The sequence below is a fragment of the Pristiophorus japonicus genome, chromosome 10 (genome assembly GCF_044704955.1).
Source record: "Pristiophorus japonicus isolate sPriJap1 chromosome 10, sPriJap1.hap1, whole genome shotgun sequence".
Taxonomy (NCBI): Eukaryota; Metazoa; Chordata; class Chondrichthyes; family Pristiophoridae; genus Pristiophorus; species Pristiophorus japonicus.
In genome coordinates, this window is record NC_091986.1 from 189586306 (window position 1) to 189607944 (window position 21639).

At 45.4% G+C, this 21639-nt stretch overlaps 1 protein-coding gene across 2 annotated transcripts in view; it reads left to right on the forward strand.

Moving 5' to 3' along the window:
* Positions 1–13335, forward strand: part of dnajb13 (DnaJ heat shock protein family (Hsp40) member B13) — a 60524-nt gene extending 47189 nt beyond the window's left edge. For both annotated transcript variants that reach the window (XM_070892418.1, XM_070892419.1), the window contains exons 7-8: positions 8882–8958; positions 12588–13335. In XM_070892418.1, the coding sequence (XP_070748519.1) occupies positions 8882–8958; positions 12588–12774 (264 nt within the window). In that variant the 3' untranslated portion in view covers positions 12775–13335. The remainder of the gene's footprint in view (positions 1–8881; positions 8959–12587) is intronic.
* Positions 13336–21639: the final 8304 nt, after the last annotated feature.

Here is a 21639-nt window from a genome sequence, read left to right on the forward strand (position 1 = left end):
CCTCCCCCCCCCCGCGGGAACGGACGGCTTCCTCCCCCCCCCCCCACGGGAACGAACGGCTTCCTCCTCCCCCCCCCCCCCCCCACGGGAACGAACGGCTTCCTCCCCCCCCCCCCACGGGAACGAACGGCTTCCTCTCCCCCCCCCCCCCCCACGGGAACGAACGGCTTCCTCCTCCCCCCCCCCCCCCCCCCACGGGAACGAACGGCTTCCTCCCCCCCCCCCCACGGGAACGAACGGCTTCCTCCTCCCCCCCCCCCCACGGGAACGAACGGCTTCCTCCTCCCCCCCCCCCCCACGGGAACGAACGGCTTCCTCCTCCCCCTCCCCCCCCCCCCCACGGGAACGAACGGCTTCCTCCTCCCCCCCCCCCCACGGGAACGAACGGCTGCCTCCTCCCCCTCCCCCCCCCCCCCACGGGAACGAACGGCTGCTCCCCCCCCCCCCCACGGGAACGAACGGCTTCCTCCTCCCCCCCCCCCCCACGGGAACGAACGGCTTCCTCCTCCCCCCCCCCCCCACGGGAACGAACGGCTTCCTCCTCCCCCCCCCGCGGGAACGAACGGCTTCCTCCTCCCCCCCCCCCCACGGGAACGAACGGCTTCCTCCTCCCCCCCCCACGGGAACGAACGGCTTCCTCCTCCCCCCCCCGCGGGAATGAACGGCTGCTCCCCCGCTCCCCCCCCCCCCACGGGAACGAACGGCTTTCCTCCTCCCCCCCCCCCCACGGGAACGAACGGCTTCCTCCTCCCCCCCCCACGGGAACGAACGGCTTCCTCCTCCCCCCCCCACGGGAACGAACGGCTTCCTCCTCCCCCCCCCCCCACGGGAACGAACGGCTGCTCCCCCTCCCCCCCCCCCCCCCGCAGGAACGAATGGCTTCCTCCTCCCCCCCCCCCGCGGGAACGAACGGCTGCCTCTTCCCCCCCCCACGGGAACGAACGGCTTCCTCCTCCCCCCCCCCACGGGAACGAACGGCTTCCTCCTCCCCCCCCCCCCACGGGAACGAACGGCTGCTCCCCCTCCCCCCCCCCCCCCCCGCAGGAACGAATGGCTTCCTCCTCCCCCCCCCACGGGAACGAACGGCTGCCTCTTCCCCCCCCCCCCCCCCCCCCCCCCGCAGCATTCTCCGTGGCTGAAGCACTTTCACACAGGTAGGAAGATGGTTTATTTAATCTTTTCTTTGCTTATAAATTTTTATTCAGGTTGGATTTATTTGTATAATATTTGTATAAGTATAAATAAGGATTTATTATAGAATTTAATGACTTCCCTTCCCCCCCCCACCTCGTTCTGGACGCCTAATTTGTAACCTGTGCCTGATTTTTTAATGTGTAGACAAGATTTTTTCAGTTCAACAAAAATCTTCACTTGCTCCATTCTAAGTTAGTTTGGAGTACGTTTTCACTGTGGAAACTTTGAAATCAGGCGTCAGTGGTCGGACACGCCCGCTTTTGAAGAAAAAATTCTGTTCCAAAGTAGAACTGTTCTACCTGACTAGAACTGCAGAAAAAAAAATGTGGAGTATTGCGAATTCTAAGATAGTCCGTTCTCCACCAGTTGCTCCTAAAAATCAGGCGCAAATCATGTGGAAACTTGGGCCCATTGAATGGATTGCCAAGAGGACATGGACAATTTTATGTTTTTTATGGATTATTAAGAAATAATAGAGGTGCCTTTACACTACTAGGTCACCAAAGTGTGGGAAAAACATGGAGGAGCAAATTTGCAGAGAAATTACAGAGAAAACTAGAGTAGTGATGATGGGAGAACTTCAACTATCCGAACATAGACTGGGATAGTAAGAATGTAAAGGGTAGAAAGGGGGAAGAATTTCTGAAGTGTATCAAGGAGAACTTTCTTGAACAGTATCTTTCTGGCCCAACCGTGAAGTAGGCATTGTTGGATCTGGTTCTGGGGAATGAGGTAGGTCAAGTGGAGCAAATGTCAGTAGGTGAACATTTAGGGAACAGTGATCATAGTATCATAAGGTTTAGATTAACTATGGAAAAGGACAGGGAGCAATCTAGAGTAAAAATATTTAAATTGGAGGAAGGCTAATTTCAGTGAGATGAGAATGGAACTGGCCTGGGTAAATTAGAATCAAAGATTGGCAGACAAAATTGTAGTGGAACAATGGGCTGCTTTTAAAAAGGAAATAGTTTGGGTACAGTCGAGGTACATTCTCAATAGGGGGAAAAGTAGGGCAACTAAAGTTAGAGTTCCCTGGGTGACGAAAGAGATAGAGAGTAAGATGAAGCAGAAAAAGAGAGCGTATTACAGATTTCAGGTCGAGAATACATCTGAGAATCAGGCTAAATATAAAAAGTTCAGAGGAGAAGTGAAAAAGAAAATAGGAGGAGCAAAGAGATGGTATGAGAACAGAATGGTAGCTAACATAAAAAAATAATCCAAAGGTCTTCTATAGGCATATAAATAATAAATGGGTAGCAAGAGGAGGGATGGGATAGATTGGGGACCAAAAAGGAGACCTACCTATGAAGGCAGAGGTTATGGCTGAGGTACTAAATGAGTACTTAGCATCTGTCTTCACCAAGGAAGAAGATACTGCCAGAGGCATAGTGAAGGAGGAGGTAGAGGAAATACTGAATGGCATAAAAATTGATAAGGAGGAGGGACTAGAAAGACTGGCTGTACTTAAATAGATAAGTCACCAGGACCAGATGGGATGCATCCTAGGACACTGAGGGAATTGAAGGACCAAATTGAAGAGGTACTGGCCATAATCTTCCAATCCTCCCTAGTTACGAGGGTGGTGCCAGAGGACTAGAGAATTGTAAGTGTTACACCCTTGTTCAAAAAAGGGTGTAAATATAAACCCAGCAAGTACAGGCCAGTCAGTTTAACCTCAGTAGTGTGAAAGCTTTTAGAAACAATAATCAGGGACAAAATTAACAGTCATTTGGACGAGTGTGGATTAATTAAGGAAAACCAGCATGGATTTGTTAAAGGCAAATCGTGTTTAACCAACTTGATCAAGTTTTTTGATGAGGTAATAGAGAGGGTTGATGAGGGCAATTCAGTTGACGTGGTGTACATCGATTTAAAAAAAGGCGTCCGATAAAGTGCACCATAATATTCTTGCCAGCAAAGTTGAAGCCAATGGAATAAAAGGGTCAGTGGCAGCATGGATATGAAATTGGCTAAGTGACAGGAAACAGAGGTTAGTGGTGAACGGTTGTTTTTCAGACTGAAGGAAAGTATACCATGGTGTTCACCAGGGGTCGGTTCTAGGACCATTGCTTTTCTTGATATTTATTAATGACTTGGATGTGGGTGTACAGGGCACAATTTCAAAATTTGCAGATGAAAAGACTTGGAAGTATAGTGAACAGTAAGGGGGATAGTGATAGACTTCAAGAGGACATAGACAGGCTGGTGGAATGGGCGGAGACGTGGCAGACGAAATTTAACGCAGAAAATTGTGAAATGATGTATTTTGGTAGAATGAGGAGAGAAAATATAAACTAAAGAGTACAATCCTAAAGTGGGTGCACGAACAGAGAGACCTCAGGGTATATGTGCACAAATCGTTGAAGATGGCAGGGTAAGTTGAGAAAGCAGTTAAAAAAGCTTACGGGATCCTAGGCTTCATGACTAGAGGTATAGAGTACAATAGAGTGGATATTATGATGAACCTGTATAAAACACTGGCTCGACCTCAACTGGAGTATTGTGTCCAATTCTGGGCAGCATTCTTTAGGAAAGATGTGAAGGACTTCGAGAGAGTGCTGAAAAGATTTACGAGAATAATTCCAGGGATGAGAGACTTCAGGTACGTGGATAGACTGGAGAAGCCGGGGTTGTTTTCCTTAGAGCAGAGAAGATTGAGAGGAGATTTGATAGAGGTGTTCAAAATCATGAGAGGGGTCTGGACAGAGTAGATAGAGAGAAACTGTTCCCATTGGCAGAAGGGTCGAGGACCAGAGGACACAGATTTAAGGTGATTGGCAAAAGAATCAAAGGCGATATGAGGAAAAACCTTTTTACACAACGAGTGGTTAGGATCTGGAATGCACGGCCTGAAAGGGCGGTGGAGGAATACTCAATCACAGCTTTCAAAATTGCCTGAAAGAAAAATATTTCCAAAGCTATGGGGTAAGGGCAGGGGAAATGGGACTAGCTGAGGTGCTCTTGCAGAGAGCCGGCATAGGTTCAACTGGCCGAATGGCTTTCTTCCATGCTGTAAACATTCTATGATTCAATTCTATGATTCTATTTAGGTTTTTTATGTTTGTTATGTTACAGACATTTTAGTGCTATATCTTAAGGTTACTGACCAAACAAGATGATGGCCAAAATCATTTTCAAAAATGTTTTGAACAATTTCATTGATTCCCCATCTCCACCTTGCTAGTAATTTGTTGGAAGCTGTTGAATATGACATTAGAGCCAATCGCAACACGTGTGACACGTGTGCGATGGACATGCTCCAGTTATATTGATAGGTATGGTTCAAAAGAGAATGTTATGCATGGTTGTCACCTCTTGTACATGTAATATAGATTTTTTGAAGAGTAATGAGATAATAACCTGACTGTAATTATTCAGCAATCATTTCCGGTAGAATAACACATCGTAACTAGAAGAGCATTCCCTTCCCAATCTGGATGGTCACCATATTGGAAATTCCTTGTAGTATCATATCGATACTACACTCAGAACATAGTTCTGGCATCTACAGCATCCATATTTCAATATCACATTTCATTCCAAACTCAATAGTAGCACAGCTGCTACAAAATAAGTTCATGTCCTCCAAATTTCTCTCCTTCTACTTCTCCTCCTAAAGCCTGCAACTTGTGTTGGGGCTCTCTAGTACTTCAGCATTGTGGCTGCTCTCATTGTCTTAACCTAAAAGTTGGCCACCATCAGGCTAATCAACTATGAAAGACATTACAACTGACTCAGATCTTGTCCTTCCCTGACTTCCATAGTCCATTCCAGTATGGGATTGCTAAAAACTGATCAGGATCAGAAACCTGGATATTTTCCTTTTTTAAAAATAAAATTATCTTCACTCCAAAGACACTGAGGTCAACTGGAACATCTCAGCATCATCTCGGTTGAAGTTAGCTAGCTCAGTACAGACTATGTGATTGGACGTTGGGTTTTCCTGATCTATATGGTTCAGTACCACAGACCTCCAAACAGTAATAGGGATGTTGGGGAGGGCATCAAACAGGAAATTAGGGGTGCATGCAATAAAGGTGTAGCAGTTATAATGGGTGACTTTAATATGCACATAGATTGGGCTAGCCAAACTGGAAGCAATATGGTGGAGGAGGATTTCCTGGAGTGCATAAGGGATGGTTTTCTAGACCAATATGTTGAGGAACCAACTAGGGGGGAGGCCATCTTAGACTGGGTGTTGTGTAATGAGAGAGGATTAATTAGCAATCTCATTGTGCGAGGCCCCTTGGGGAAGAGTGACCATAATATGATGGAATTCTGCATTAGGATGGAGAATGAAACAGTAAATTCAGAGACCATGGTCCAGAACTTAAAGAAGGGTAACTTTGAAGGTATGAGGCGTGAATTGGCTAGGATAGATTGGCGAATGATACTTAGGGGGTTGACTGTGGATGGGCAATGGCAGACATTTAGAGACCGCATGGATGAATTACAACAATTGTACATTCCTGTCTGGCGTAAAAATAAAAAAGGGAAGGTGGCTCAACCGTGGCTATCAAGGGAAATCAGGGATAGTATTAAAGCCAAGGAAGTGGCATACAAATTGGCCAGAAATAGCAGCGAACCTGGGGACTGGGAGAAATTTAGAACTCAGCAGAGGAGGACAAAGGGTTTGATTAGGGCAGGGAAAATGGAGTACGAGAAGAAGCTTGCAGGGAACATTAAGGTGGATTGCAAAGGTTTCTATAGGTATGTAAAGAGAAAAAGGTTAGTAAAGACAAACGTAGGTCCCCTGCAGTCAGAATCAGGGGAAGTCATAACGGGGAACAAAGAAATGGTAGACCAATTGAACAAGTACTTTGGTTCGGTATTCACTAAGGAGGATACAAACAACCTTCCGGATATAAAAGGGGTCAGAGGGTCTAGTAAGGAGGGGAAACTGAGGGAAATCTTTATTAGTCGGGAAATTGTGTTGGGGAAATTGATGGGATTGAAGGCCAATAAATCCCCAGGGCCTGATGGACTGCATCCCAGAGTACTTAAGGAGGTGGCCTTGGAAATAGCAGATGCATTGACAGTCATTTTCCAACATTCCATTGACTCTGGATCAGTTCCTATGGAGTGGAGGGTAGCCAATGTAACCCCACTTTTTAAAAAAGGAGAGAGAGAGAAAACAGGGAATTATAGACCGGTCAGCCTGACCTCAGTAGTGGGTAAAATGATGGAATCAATTATTAAGGATGTCATAGCAGTGCATCTGGAAAATGGTGACATGATAGGTCCAAGTCAGCATGGATTTGTGAAAGGGAAATCATGCTTGACAAATCTTCTGGAATTTTTTGAGGATGTTTCCAGTAAAGTGGACAAAGGAGAACCAGTTGATGTGGTATATTTGGACTTTCAGAAGGCTTTCGACAAGGTCCCACACAAGAGATTAATGTGCAAAGTTAAAGCACATGGGATTGGGGGTAGTGTGCTGACGTGGATTGAGAACTGGTTGTCAGACAGGAAGCAAAGAGTAGGAGTAAACGGGTACTTTTCAGAATGGCAGGCAGTGACTAGTGGGGTGCCGCAAGGCTCTGTGCTGGGGCCCCAGCTGTTTACATTGTACATTAATGATTTAGACGAGGGGATTAAATGCAGTATCTCCAAATTTGCGGATGACACTAAGTTGGGTGGCAGTGTGAGCTGCGAGGAGGATGCTATTAGGCTGCAGAGTGACTTGGATAGGTTAGGTGAGTGGGCAAATGCATGGCAGATGAAGTATAATGTGAATAAATGTGAGGTTATCCACTTTGGTGGTAAAAACAGAGAGACAGACTATTATCTGAATGGTGACAGATTAGGAAAAGGGAAGGTGCAACAAGACCTGGGTGTCATGGTACATCAGTCATTGAAGGTTAGCATGCAGGTACAGCAGGCGGTTAAGAAAGCAAATGGCATGTTGGCCTTCATAGCGAGGGGATTTGAATACAGGGGCAGGGAGGTGTTGCTACAGTTGTACAGGGCCTTGGTGAGGCCACACCTGGAGTATTGTGTACAGTTTTGGTCTCCTAACTTGAGGAAGGACATTCTTGCTATTGAGGGAGTGCAGCGAAGGTTCACCAGACTGATTCCCGGGATGGCGGGACTGACCTATCAAGAAAGACTGGATCAACTGGGCTTGTATTCACTGGAGTTCAGAAGAATGAGAGGGGACCTCATAGAAACGTTTAAAATTCTGACGGGTTTAGACAGGTTAGATGCAGGAAGAATGTTCCCAATGTTGGGGAAGTCCAGAACCAGGGGTCACAGTCTGAGGATAAGGGGTAAGCCATTTAGGACCGAGATGAGGAGAAACTTCTTCACCCAGAGAGTGGTGAACCTGTGGAATTCTCTACCACAGAAAGTAGTTGAGGCCAATTCACTAAATATATTCAAAAGGGAGTTAGATGAAGTCCTTACTACTCGGGGGATCAAGGGTTATGGCGAGAAAGCAGGAAGGGGGTACTGAAGTTTCATGTTCAGCCATGAACTCATTGAATGGCGGTGCAAGCTAGAAGGGCTGAATGGCCTACTCCTGCACCTATTTTCTATGTTTCTATGTTTCTACATGTTGTGGTACTCAATTTTAAACAATATCATCCTCATAACCTAGAAATAACTGCTTGCGATATTAACATATGAACCCTTAATGATATTCCTTTATCTACTATTGTAAGAGGCATAATTCCATTGAAATGATTTAGAATTTGATATAAATAGTCCTAAGTAAAATTTTAAATTACATCTCTGCCTGCTCCAGTGCATGCTGGAACTAGTTACGAGATGAGGTGCAGATTAACTTGAGCTCCAATTTTTGGAGAATCACCTCATCAGCACTCAGTGGTTCTCTCGATATTGTGATTAAGACCGAGAACTCAGCATGTAGGAAAACATAAGAGCAAACCAGGTATCCTACCACTTAATACTGAAGTCCATTAATGCACCAATGCTATGTGTTATGTCACTTATGGAAATATTTTTGTGCCCTTCTCATGATCATTTATACCCCTTGTAAATAAAAGAGATTATCAGCAATATAGATTCAGAAAGTCCTGATCCCAGAGGGTGGTGGGGGTATGAACCTCACTGCCTGAAAGGGTGGTAGAGGCAGAAACCCTTAGCACTTTAAAAAAGTACTTGGATGTGCACTTGAAGTGCTGTAACCTACAAGGCTACAGACCAAGAGACGGAAAGTGGGATTAGGCTGAATAGCTCTTTGTCAGCCGGCATGGACACGATAGACCAAAATGGCCTCCTTCTGTGCTGTAAATTTCTATGATTCTATTCAATCCCAGGTCTGAATTAGCTGCTTTCAACTAGGCAGTGGAAGAGCACTATAAGTGGCCACAATGTTCCTGGGCTCCTTGATTGTTATCCAGCAACCCTGCTGGAAAACATGCATGGATCGATGTTGGGGAGAACGAGATCAAGCTCAGCCGCTGCCTCCACAATCAAATAGCCTGCCAAGTCTTACTGACAAGGCATACACACAAAGATTTGCTTGAGGCACTGGAAGTCTGTCGGTGCCCGTGGAACTGTACTCCAACATGAGCGAGTGCAGAGATTTCAAGACATACCAAGCAGAAATTTATCAAACTATCAATAAATATAGCAGCAGCTGAAGAAGATATGTTGTTTTGAATTTTTGGGGATTTTATACAATTCATAAGTTTTAATGTTTTATGCTAAAATTGGATTTTAGGCTCTAACAGGTGATATCGTGGAAATTGAGACACTAGATAGCAGATTTCTCAGCATCCCAATCAATGACATCGTCCAGTAAGTATTGAACAACAACAAAAACATTAACGTATTTATATAGCGCCTTTAACGTAATAAAACATCCAAAGGTGCTTCATAGGAGTGTTATCAAATCAAATTTGACATTGAGCCACATAAGGAGATATTAGGACAGATAGATAGCTTTTAAGGAGCATCTTAAAGGAGGAGAGAGAGGTAGGGAGGTTTAGGGAGAGAATTCCAGAGCTTAGGGCCTTGGTAGCTGAAATCATGGCTGCCAAAGGAAGAGTGATTAAAATCGGGGATGCTCATGTGACTAGAATTGGAGGAGCATAGATATTTTGTAGGATTGTAGAGATGAAGGTGATTACAGAGATAGGGAGGGGCCGGAGTGGGGCTTAAATTTATGACCTCCTGTCTCGAAGGCAAGCGTATAACTAATGAGCCGTGCTAACACTTGTTCTTCTTCAATAAAATTTAGAAGGTGAAGGATTGACCTCTTAGAGGTCTTCAAGTTTATGAAGAGTTTTGACAAGGTAAATAGTTACACATAGGGGAGAATTTTGACCCCCAAAAATGGGTGTGTTGGGGTCGGGTGGGATGTTAAAGTATTAAAACCTGTATCCCGATCCGAAGCCGCTCACTTCTGGTTTTAATGGGGTGAGAGGATGGGGGGGGGCAGGCAGCCAACCCAGTCCCAGGAGGTGGTTTGGCATTTCAACAAGGCTGGAAGCCTGGGATTTAACCTGCTGTACAGGTTTAACTGTGACAGGCTGGACTTCCTGGGCTTCCGGATTCCCGACAGCTGCAGCAAGGCGAGGACAGCCTCGGGGGCAATGCTTGTGTGCCGGGATGAACCGGAGTGCTTCCCCCGTCCTCAAAGCTCCTCCACCATCAGTGCACCCCCCTCCCAAGGTTGGGGGTTGGACCTCCCGAATCAGCGCCCCCTTCCCCCCACATTGAACTCCCCCAACTGGGGTCGGGGATCGAACCCCCTGGGATTCGACCCCACCTCCACCCCGGTGTGGGGGGTTGCTCCTATCTGGTTGCGGCCTCTTGTCCAGCGTTCCCCACCTGACTGGAAGCCAGCTTGATTTCCGGGTGGGGAATTTGTCTGTGACATCACACGCACGCTGTGGAAGTTACTCTACCGTGTGTCCCCCACCCGCCTCCACTGCTGCCTGCACTCGGCAGGTTCAAACCTAAACATTACAGACATTATTCCCACTCACATGTGAGATGGTAACAAGAAGACACAAATTTAAGATGATCACAAGAACAATTAACAGGAAAGTTAAAACAAAATTATTTACGTAAGGGTGGTTAGAATGTTAATTTCCCTTCCACAATCCATTGTTGAAGCAGAATCCAGAAATATTTTTAAAGGACAATTAGATAGCTGCTTGAAAAATAATATTAAAGGGTATCAGGAGTGAGCAAGGGAATGATGTTAGACTAGGTGGCACATAATCTATGGGCAGAAATAGCCAATGTTCTGCTGTAACACTCCAAGAATCTTTCATTTTCATATGCAAGGTGTCTAATATTTAAAAGGTTATTGAATGATTATCCATTGTATTATCCTTATTTGCATAAAAATACTGTTGAAATTAGTTAGTCATTCTTAAAAATATGTTAACTTTTGCCATAATTTACAAAGTTTGTTATTGAATTTCAGCATTTTCATTGCAGGTCAGAAAAAAATAACAGATCAAATATTAGACCTATTTAGTTCTAGGTCTTGTGTTACCTATTCTTTGACTTTAAATTAATATTGTCCACTTGTTACTCATCATCATCATAGGCAGTCACTCTAAAAGTGAGTTCTCAGGTGACTGAACAGTCCAATACAGGAATTACAGTCTCTCTCGCAGGTGGGACAGACAGTCGTTGGAGGAAAGGGTGGGTGGGGAGTCTGGTTTGCCGCATGCTCCTTCTGCTGCCTGCGCTTGTTTTCTGCATGCTCTCGGCGACGAGATTCGAGGTGCTCAGCGCCCTCCCGGATGCTCTTCCTCCACTTAGAGTGGTCTTTGACCATGGACTCCCAGGTGTCAGTGGGGATGTTGCACTATATCAAGGAGGCTTTCAGGATGTCCTTGTAACGTTTCCTCTGCCCATCTGGGGCTCGCCTGCCGTGTAGGAGTTCTGAATAGAACGCTTGCTTTGGGAGTCTCGTGTCGGGCATGCGAACAATGTGATCCACCCAACAGAGCTGGTCGAGTATAGTCGGTGCTTCAATGCTGGGGATGTTTGCCTGATCGACAACACTGACATCGGTGCGTCTGTCCTCCCAGGGGATTTGCAGGATTTTGCGGAGGCATCGCTGGTGGTATTTCTCCAGCGATTTGAGGTCTTTACTGTATATGGTCCACATCTCTGAGCAATACAGGAGGGTGGGTATCACTACTGCCCTGTAGACCATGAGCTTGGTGCCAGATTTGTGGGCCTGATCATCGAACATTCTCTTCTTCAGGCCCAAGGCTACACTGGAGGTGGTGTTGAACCTCGTCGTCAATGTCTGCCCTTGCTGATAATAGGCTCCCGAGGTATGGAAAGTGGTCCACATTGTCCAGGGCCGCGCTGTAGATCTTGATGATTGGGGGGCAGTGCTGTGTGGCGGGGTCAGGTTGGTGGAGGACCTTTGTCTTATGGATGTTTAGTGTAAGGCCTATGCTTTCGTACGCCTCGGTGAAGATGTTGATGATGACTTAGAGTTTAGCCTCTGACTATGCGCAGACGCAAGCGTCGTCCGTGTACTGTAGTTCGACGACAGAGAATGGGATGGTCTTGGATCTGGCCTGGAGGCGACGAAGATTGAACTGGCTCTATAGTAACTACAGAGAAATCTCCCTGTTGTCAGCCACTGGGAAAGTCATCGCTCAAATCCTCCTCAACCGTCTTCTCCCTGTGGCTGAGGAGCTCCTCCCGGAGTCACAGCGCGGATTCCGTCCACTGCGGGGTACAACGGACATGATCTTTACGGTACGACAACTGTAAGAGAAATGCAGGGATCAGCACCGACCCTTGTACATGGCCTTCTTTGACCTTACACTGTTAACCGCGAGGGACTATGGAGCGTCCTCCTCCGTTTCGGCTGCCCCCAAAATTTTGTCACCATCCTCCGCCTGCTCCACGATGACATGCAAGCCCTGATCCTGACCAACGGATCCACCACAGACCCAATTCACGTCCGGACCGGGGTCAAGCAGGGCTGCGTCATCGCTCCAACCCTCTTCTCGATCTTCCTCGATGCAATGCTCCAGCTCACACTCAACAAACTCCCCGCTGGAGTGGAACTAAACTACAGAACCAGTGGAACCTGTCAACTTGCTATTAACATTTAATACTCAGCCAAACCAGAAACTCAAGAGCTGAGTTTTTGAATACAATGGGATATTGTCTTTTTCCTGCCCTTTGATGACTAAAGGAACAGATTATTTGATTATTATTACATTGTTGTTCGTGGGACCTCACTATGCACAAGTTGGCAGCCGCATTTCCTATATTACAACAGTGACTACACTTCAAAAGTACTTCATTGGCTGTAAAACACTTTAGGACTTCCTGAGATTGTGAAAGGCACTGTGTAAATCCAAATTTTTCTTTCTTCTTTCTCTTTCTACGATCTAGGATTCTTAGTAATTCCTATTATTTTCTTGTTTCTATAGTCCTAAATACACTAAAGTAGTCCCAGGAGAAGGAATGCCCTTATCCAAGGACCCATTACAAAAAGGAGACCTTGTGATCCAGTTTAACATCAAATTTCCAGAAAAACTCACACCACCAAAGAAGAAGCTGATTAATCGAGCATTACATGAATCAAGTCAACATGGCAGCAAGAAAGAGAGTTCTTAAAGGGTCAGGTCTTGGAGAAATGTATATCTGTCTTTCTGTATTGATATATTGTGCCCTAATTTGTTTATAACAAAAGTGTGTGTTTATAAATAGGGATTACTGAAGCAAACTTTGCTGTTTGGTTATACTGTGTAACATTTCCTATAAGAGTTAGTGAATTATGGTGAGCCCTTATTGTAATGAAATCACACAATTATAATCTTTGCCGATGTCGCAGTCAAAGGAACAACTTTTACGCAGATCAACTCACATTTATTTTGGAGATGAAAAGAAAAATTGCGAATGCTGGAAATTAAAACAGAAAATGCTGAAAATATTCCTTCAGCATCTGAAAGAGAAAAAATATCTTAGAAAATTTCCACAGGATTCTCCCAATCTCCTGCTGTAACTTCCGTGGAAGATCTGGTAAAAAGGCCATTTTAAGCTGTTTGTGCCCTTTTTCCTGGGGTTTCGCCAATCGGCTGCCAGAGAACCTCCAGCAAAATTCCAGGCGTTCATCTGTTTTTAGTTTTTATTTAAGCAAGACCATATCCTGAGAATGAATTAAAGGTCTTGAATAGATTTTCACGACTTAAATGTGGACATTATTTTGACAGTATTCTTAATTTTGGTGTAATTGCTCCAAATCCAGTTTCTGTGTTCAGTTATACCATCATCATCGTAGGCAGTCCCTCGAAACGAGGATGACTTGCTTCCATGCCGTAAAGGGATGAGTTCACAGGTGTTTCAATGAAGGACCTAATATTCTGGACCCAGAACTACATCTTGAAAGGTGGAAGATGCCCGTGCGTGGATTGTTTTAACGTATGGTGGCCGTTGCACCCCCACCACAGGGGCTTGACAGAGCTAGGTCTTGGTCCAGTGGCAAGGGTTAACCATGACGACTGGAGACCAGCTCTGCTGCACGGACCTAGTGCGCACATGTATCGCAGTGTGGGCTGCCCCGTGCTGCCCCTGGGCCCTCGCCTCTTCTGGGCCCCGAACTCTCACCTCTCCTGGGCCCCGGTCACTTCCCTCTATGAACTCTTGCCACTCCTTCGCCCCGACCTCGTCACTCTCTGCTGTACCTGCCCACATTGCAGTTAGCTGTCGCCCTCCTACAGCAGGACGCACTGCTCCCTGAGGTGGTATGCTGCCGCATGCTGCTTCCTCTAATACATAGCCATAGTGACTTTGCATATGGTAACTAAAATGCCAGTTAATTATTAGTAAGTACGAATAAACTGAAAAAACTTCAATTTTTTTGCATTAAATTCCTTTGTGGTTAGTGGGAATTCTAAAAAGTCACAATGGAAGTAGGTTAAAAGTCATAACCTGACTTCTTCATTCACGTATTGATTTGAGCAATGTTTTGGGAGTGGAGTTTTTAGTTTGATTGCTCACAGTATCACAAAGAGAAGAGAAAAAGGCAACGGAGACTCTTAACGGATGAAGAATTATCTTTTTCAGAGAATTTGTAGGAACAAACTGTTTGGGGGGAGTTTTAACCTTAAAAATTGTGTGGGTTTGGAGCGTGGTGGTAGTTAAATAGTTAAAAATCGGATTCCCAAACGGAGCCCACCTCTGACCCACCCACGTCAGGTTTTAACGGAGGCAGGATGGGGACAGGCAGCCAGGAGGCGGGATGTCAATTTAAATATTACAATAAGCCTGGAAGCCTCTTTTTTAATCTCCATTTTGTTTTTAACTACAAGTGGGTGGGTTTTACACTCTTTGTAAAATCTGGCAGTTACAGCAAATGCCTTTACACCTACCTCCTGGATCCAGGGTCCCTATCAAACCCACCCCCGCGATTGGAGACCACCCCACAAGGCCGCTAATCACCTTCCCAGATTCCTCGCTGCCTCCCATCGATGAGCTTGAGGCCGGCCACGACCCTCTGGTGGCACCAATCTTCCTCCCCACCCCCATCCTGTACCGATGGTCTTGAGGCCGGCCACGATCCCAATGGTCGGCTTCAATCTGCCTCTCCGCTCCTCCCACCACGGTCTCGATCTTCTCTTATCTCCACCTTCCCCATCTTCTGGAGGTCAGCACCGGCCACCACGCGAACCCTCCCTCCCTCCTCTTTGCGGCCTACTGTCACAGGCCTACCCGCCCACAACCAGCCAGCTTCTCCATCTAGCTGACTGCAGACGGGAAACAGAGGCTTCAAATGCAACTCAGGCCCTGTCGTTAAAGTCGGCAGGGCCTGTGGAAACCGGTTCTCCTGTATTTCCTACCATAACTGACCCCCCATGAAAATTCAGCCCAAATTTGACTTTAACACAGTAGCAGTGTCTATTTTTTTTCTTCAGCAAGGATGTTCTCACTGACACAAGTTATTTGTTTTGTGTTGGCCTGGAATTACTCTGAAGGATGGCACTTTGATATTTTCCATGGCTATGAAGATAATAGTAGTTGCAAATATATACATCACTATATCCTCCAGGCACAGGATCTCATGGTCAGCGCTGTTGGATGATTGGATGAATTCTGACGAAGCATCATCGACCTGAAACGTTAACTCTTTCTCTCTCCGCAGATGGTGCCTGACCTGCTGAGTATTTTCAGAATTTTCTGTTTTTATTTCAGATTCCAGCATCCAAAGTATTTTGCTATTGTCTGTAGGATGATTGGCCTGTTCTGCCTTATTGTTCCCTGACCTTTAAAGGCAGATGTATCAAGTAGCTACATTTTAACCATGTGATTTCATTCTTTATTTCATGGGGGTCACACCTGCGTTATCAGTTCATTGACATCGGCCCTTAAAGGTGTACATTTTTTTAAGCTGAAAAATGGTTGGAGGTAGAAACATAGAAAATAGGTGCAGGAATAGGCCATTCGGCCCTTTGAGCCTGCACCACCATTCAATAAGATCATGGCTGATCATTCACCTCCATACCCCTTGACCCCTTTAGCTGTAAGGGCCATATCTAACTCCCTCTTGAATATATCCAATGAACTGGCATCAACAACTCTGTGGTAGAGAATTCCACATGCTCACAACTCTGAGTGAAGAAGTTTCTCCTCGTCTCGGTCCTAAATGGCTTACCCCTTATCCTTAGACCATGTCCCCTGGTTCTGGACTTCCCCAACATCGGGAACATTCTTCCTGCATCTAACCTGTCCAGTCCCGTCAGAATTTTATATGTTTGTATGAGATCCCCTCTCATCCTTCTAAACTCCAGTGAATACAGGCCCAGTCGATCCAGTCTCTCCTCATATGTTAATCCTGCCATCCCGGGAATCAGTCTGGTGAACCTTCACTGCATTCCCTCAATAGCAAGAACGCCCTTGCTCAGATTAGGAGACCAAAACTGAACACAATATTCCAGGTGAGGCCTCGCTAAGGCCCTGTACAACTGCAGTAAGACCTCCCTGCTCCTGTACTCAAATCCCTTAGCTATGAAGCCAACATACCATTTGCCTTCTTCAGCACCTGCTGTACCTGCATGCCAACTTTCAATGACTGATGTACCACGACACCCAGGTCTCGTTGCACCTCCCCTTTTCCTAATCTGCCGCCATTCAGATAATATTCTGCCTTCGTGTTTTTGCCACCAAAGTGGATAACCTCACATTTATCCACATTATACTGCATCTACCACTCGTTTGCCCACTCACCTAACCTGTCCAAGTCACCCTGCAGCCTTTTAGCATCCTCCTCACAGCCACCCAGTTTAGTGTCATCTGCAAACTTGGAGATATTACACTCAATTCCCTCATCCAAATCATTAATGTATATTGTAAATAGCTGGAGTCCCAGCACTGAGCCCTGCGGCATCCCACTAGTCACTGTCTGCCATTCTGAAAAGGACCTGTTTATCCCGACTCTCTGCTTCCTGTCTGCCAACTAGTTCTCTATCCACATCAGTACCTTACCCCCAATACCATGTGCTTTGATTTTGCACACCAATCTCTTGTGTGGGACCTTCTCAACAGCCCAATTCAGTAACCAAGCTTCGAAGGTCCTGCTGCAGGAAGTCCCACCACAAACTCTGTACTCTCACCACCAATTCCATCTCTCTCCTTGGTACTTTTCATGCTGAATCAGATGGTTTTGAAATCTTGGGGCGATATTCAATCCGATCTGAACTTCAACTCCATCAAAAAGACCACCTACTACTGCTGCAACATCTGCATCAACCCATCTGCCACTGAAACATTCATCTATGTCTTTGTCACCAGCCGACATGACTATTCCAATTCTCAACTTTAAACTTCAACTCTTCCAAAATGCTGCTGCCTTTATTCTATGCTGCACGATGTCCCAATCACCTCATTGCTTGTTCACCTACATTGGAAGCACTGGGGGACTGGGAACCAATTTAAAATTCTCATGTTGAGATTCCTTCATGGCCTCACTCCTCCCTATCTAGGTCACCACCTCCAGCCTTACAACAGACCCTCACCCGCCAAAAACACCCTCCAGTCTGCTGGCCTCTTGTGCATCTCACGCTCCCTCACTTCACCCTTTAAGCTTCACACTTTGGAATGCAGTCCCTCAACCTTTAAGTCACTCCTCTTTAACCAAGCTTTAGATCACTCCAGCCAAAAATATATCCTTTTGCTCAGCATCAATTTTTGTCTGAATACATCTCTGAAGCACAGAGGTGTTTTTCTACATTAAAAGCATTATATAAATGCATTGTTGATAGTGGTGAATGGATGTTTTGCTGACTGGAGCAATTAGGACTATTGCTTTTCTTATATATAAAAATGACCTGTACTTGGATATAGGGAGTATAATTTTGAAGTATATGCACAATACAAACTTGGCAAAGTAATAAATAGCAAGCATGATAGTAGCAGACTTCAGGAGAACAGAGACCAACTGGTGAAATGGGAAGAAGCAATTTAATGCTGATAAGTGTAAAGTGGGACAGTATAATCTAAATGGTACTATTTTGAGGGGGGATGAAAATTCACAAATCTTTTAAAGTAGATGGGCATGTATGTGGTGGTTAAGAAAGCATATTGGATACTTGCTTAGTAAATATGGGCATTGAATACAAATACAAGTTATGCTAAACTTTTACAAATTTATGATTAGGCCTCATAGAAACATAGAAAATAGGTGCAGGATTAGGCCTTTCGGCCCTTCGAGCCTGCACCGCCATTCAATAAGATCATGGCTGATCATTCCTTCAGTACCCCTTTCCTGCTTTCTCTCCATACCCCTTGATCCCCTTTACCGTAAGAGCCATATCTCACTCCCTCTTGAATATATCCAGTGAACTGGCATCAACAACTCTCTGCGACAGGGAATTCCACAGGTTAACAACTCTCTGAGTGAAGAAGTTTCTCCTCATCTCAGTGCTAAATGGCCTACCCCTTATCCTAAAGCTATGTCCCCTGGCTCTGGACTTCTCCAAGATCGGGAACATTCTTCCCGCATCTAACCTGTCCAGTCCCGTCAGAATCTTATATGTTTCTATGAGATCCCCTCTCATCCTTCTAAACTACAGTGAATAAAGGCCCAGTTGATCCAGTCTCTCCTCATATGACAGCCCAGCCATCCCTGGAATCAGTCTGGTGAACCTGCGCTGCTCTCCCTCAATAGCAAGAACGTCCTTCCTCAGACTAGGAGACCAAAACTGAACACAATATTCCAGGTGAGGCCTTACTAAGGCCCTGTACAACTGTAGTAAGACCTCCCTGCTTCTATATTCAAATCCCCTAGCTATGAAGGCCAACATACCATTTGCCTTCTTCACCGCCTTCTGTAGCTGCGTGCCCACTTTCAGTGACTGATGAACCATGACACCCAGGTCTCGTTGCACCTCCCCTTTTCCTAGTTTGCCGCCATTCAGATAATATTCTACCTTTGTGTTTTTGCCCCCAAAATGGATAACCTCACATTTATCTACATTATACTGCATCTGCCATGCATTTGCCCACTCACCTAACCTGTCCAAGTCACCCTGCAGCCTCTTAGCGTCCTCCTCACAGCTCACACCGCCACCCAGTTTAGTGTTATCTGCAAACTTGGAGATATTATACTCTACAATATACATTAACGATTTGGATGAAGGGATAAAGAGCTGGGGTCCCAGCACTGAGCCCTGCGGCACTCCACTAGTCACTGCCTGCCTTTCTGAAAAGGATCAGTTTATCCCGACTGTCTGCTTCCTGTCTGCCAACCAGTTCCCTATCCACATCAGTATATTACCCCAAATACCATGTGCTTTGATTTTGCACAACAATCTCTTGTGCGGGATCTTGTCAAAAGCCTTCTGAAAGTCCAAATACACCACATCCACTGGTTCTCCCTTGTCCATTCTACTAGTTACATCCTCAAAAAATTCCATAAGATTCATCAAGCATAATTTCACTTTCATAAATCTATGCTGACTTGGTCCGATCCTGTCACCGCTTTCCAAATGCGCTGCTAGTTCATCCTTCATGATCGATTCCAACATTTTCCCCACTACTGATGTCAAGCTAACCGGTCTATAATTACCCGTTTTCTCTCCCTCCTGTTTAAAAAAGTGGTGTTACATTAACTACCCCCCAGTCCATGGGAACTGATCCAGAGTTGATAGACTGTTGGAAAATGATCACCAATGCATCCACTATTTCCAGGGCAACTTCCTTGAGCACTCTGGGATGCAGACTATCAGGCCCCGGGGATTTATCGGCCTTCAATCCCATCAATTCCCCTTACACAATTTCCTGCTTTATAAGGATATCCATCAGTTCCTCCTTCTCACTAGACCCTTGGTCCCCTAGTATTTCCAGGTGGTTATTTGTGTCTTCCTTCGTGAAGACAGAAGCAAAGTATTTGTTCAATTGGTCTGCCATTTCTTTGTTCCCCATTATAAATTCACCTGAATCCGACTGCAAGGGACCTACGTTTGTCTTCACTAATCTTTTTCTCTTCACATATTTATAGAAGCTTTTGCAGTCAGTTTTTATATTCCCTGCAAGCTTCCTCTCGTACTCTAGTTTCCCCCTCTTAATTAAACCCTTAGTCCTCTGTTGAATTCTAAATTTCTCCCAGTCCTCAGGTTTGTTGCTTTTTCTGGCCAATTTATATGCCTCTTCCTTGGATTTAACACTATCCTTAATTTCCTTTGTTAGCCATGGTTGAGCCACCTTCCCAGTTTTATTTTTACTCCAGACAGGGATGAACATTTGCTGAAGTTCATCCATGTGATCTTTAAATGTTTGCCATTGCTTATCCACCGTCAACCCTTTAAGTATCATGTGCCAGTCTATTCTTGCCAAGTCACGCCTCATACCATCAAAGTTACCTTTCCTTAAGTTCAGGACCCTAGTTTCTGAATTAACTGTGTCACTCTCCATTTTAATAAGGAATTCTACCATATTATGGTCACTTCCCCAAGGGGCCTCGCACAACAAGATTGCTAATTAGTCCCTTCTCTCGTCAGGAGTATTGTGTATAATCCTGGGCACCCCACTTTAGGATAAGTGGGAGGTTTATCAGAATGATACCAGGGCTAAGGGAATTCAGTTACGGGGATAAAATGGAGAAACTAGGATTGTTCTCCTTGGGTGCAGAGAAGAGACCCAATAGAGGTATTCAAACTTGGAGGGGGTTTTGATAGAGCATGGAGGAAAAAAACTATTTCCTCTGGCAAGTGGGTTGGTAATCAGAGATCATAGATTTAAAAAAAAGGAACTAGATTAAGATCTGGAATGCACTCCCTTAGGTTCCAAATTAACTTTCAAAAAAAGGCAATTGGATATGTACAGGAATATGGGGAAAAAGCTAAGGGTGGCACCAAATTGGACAGCTGTTTCAAACAGCTGCTGCAGACATGGGCCGAATGGCCTGCTTTGTGCTGCAAGATTCTAGAATGCTCTCAACTGATACCTGATATTCAAAATGCATGCAATCGGGGTCTAAATTCCCAGATTACATCCAGAGAGGCACAGGAAGTTTTCTATCATGATTGCTCAGAATCTATCAGCTTCTAAAAGCTTAACCCCACTCCCACCATGACTGAACTAACATTTCTAACAACTTTTAGGATCATTTAAAGTATTTATGCATTTCTCAATTGCCTTTTTTAAAAAAGACAAAAATGTCAACGTGTCATCTTCTCAATTATCTTTTAGAAAATTAGTCTTACATCACTTGGTTCTTTGTGTAGATTTGCACTTGTATTTATAAGCACTGAAAATTGATCATGGCCTCCTGTGGCCTAAACTTTATATACAGAAACAATGGCCCAGAAATTGCTGGAGCAGTTAGCTTTTGCTCCCTCAAAAAATCTTCCCTCTACAAACTGCTATCTATCTTAACCAATATGATTTAAGGATAGAGACAGTAACAGGGGAATGATAGAAGGAAATAGGGGTGAATTAGAATCACATTAGATACAGCAAGAAATAAGTGATGGACAGAAAGATTGGAAAATGTGGGAATTCCTGGATGCTTCCCACAACAGGGATAACCACATGTGCAGGAAGTGTCTCCAGCTCCTCCAACTCTAGCGCAGAGTCTCAGAGCTCGAGCGAGGACTGGAGGCACTGAGGAGCATCCGAGAGAAAGCTCGTTTCAGGTGTTGGTCACCCCACAGATTAAAAGGGTACAGGAGGATAGGGAATGGGTGACCGTCGCACACAAGAGTATGGCGAGGCAGGTAGTGCAGGAGTCCCGAGGCTATCCCGCTCTCCAACCAGTACTCTATTCTGACTACTGGTGAGGGCAGTGCTGCCTCTGGGGAGTGCAGCCAGGGCCAAATCTACAGCACCATGGGTGGCTCAGCTGCACCGGGGGGGGGGGGGGGGGGGGGGGGGGGGGAGGAGAAAAGACAGGAAGGGCTAGTGATAAGCGATTCAATAGTTAGGGGAGCAGATAGGAGCTTCTGCGGCAGCAAAAGTGACATCAGGATGGTGTGTTGCCTCCCTGGT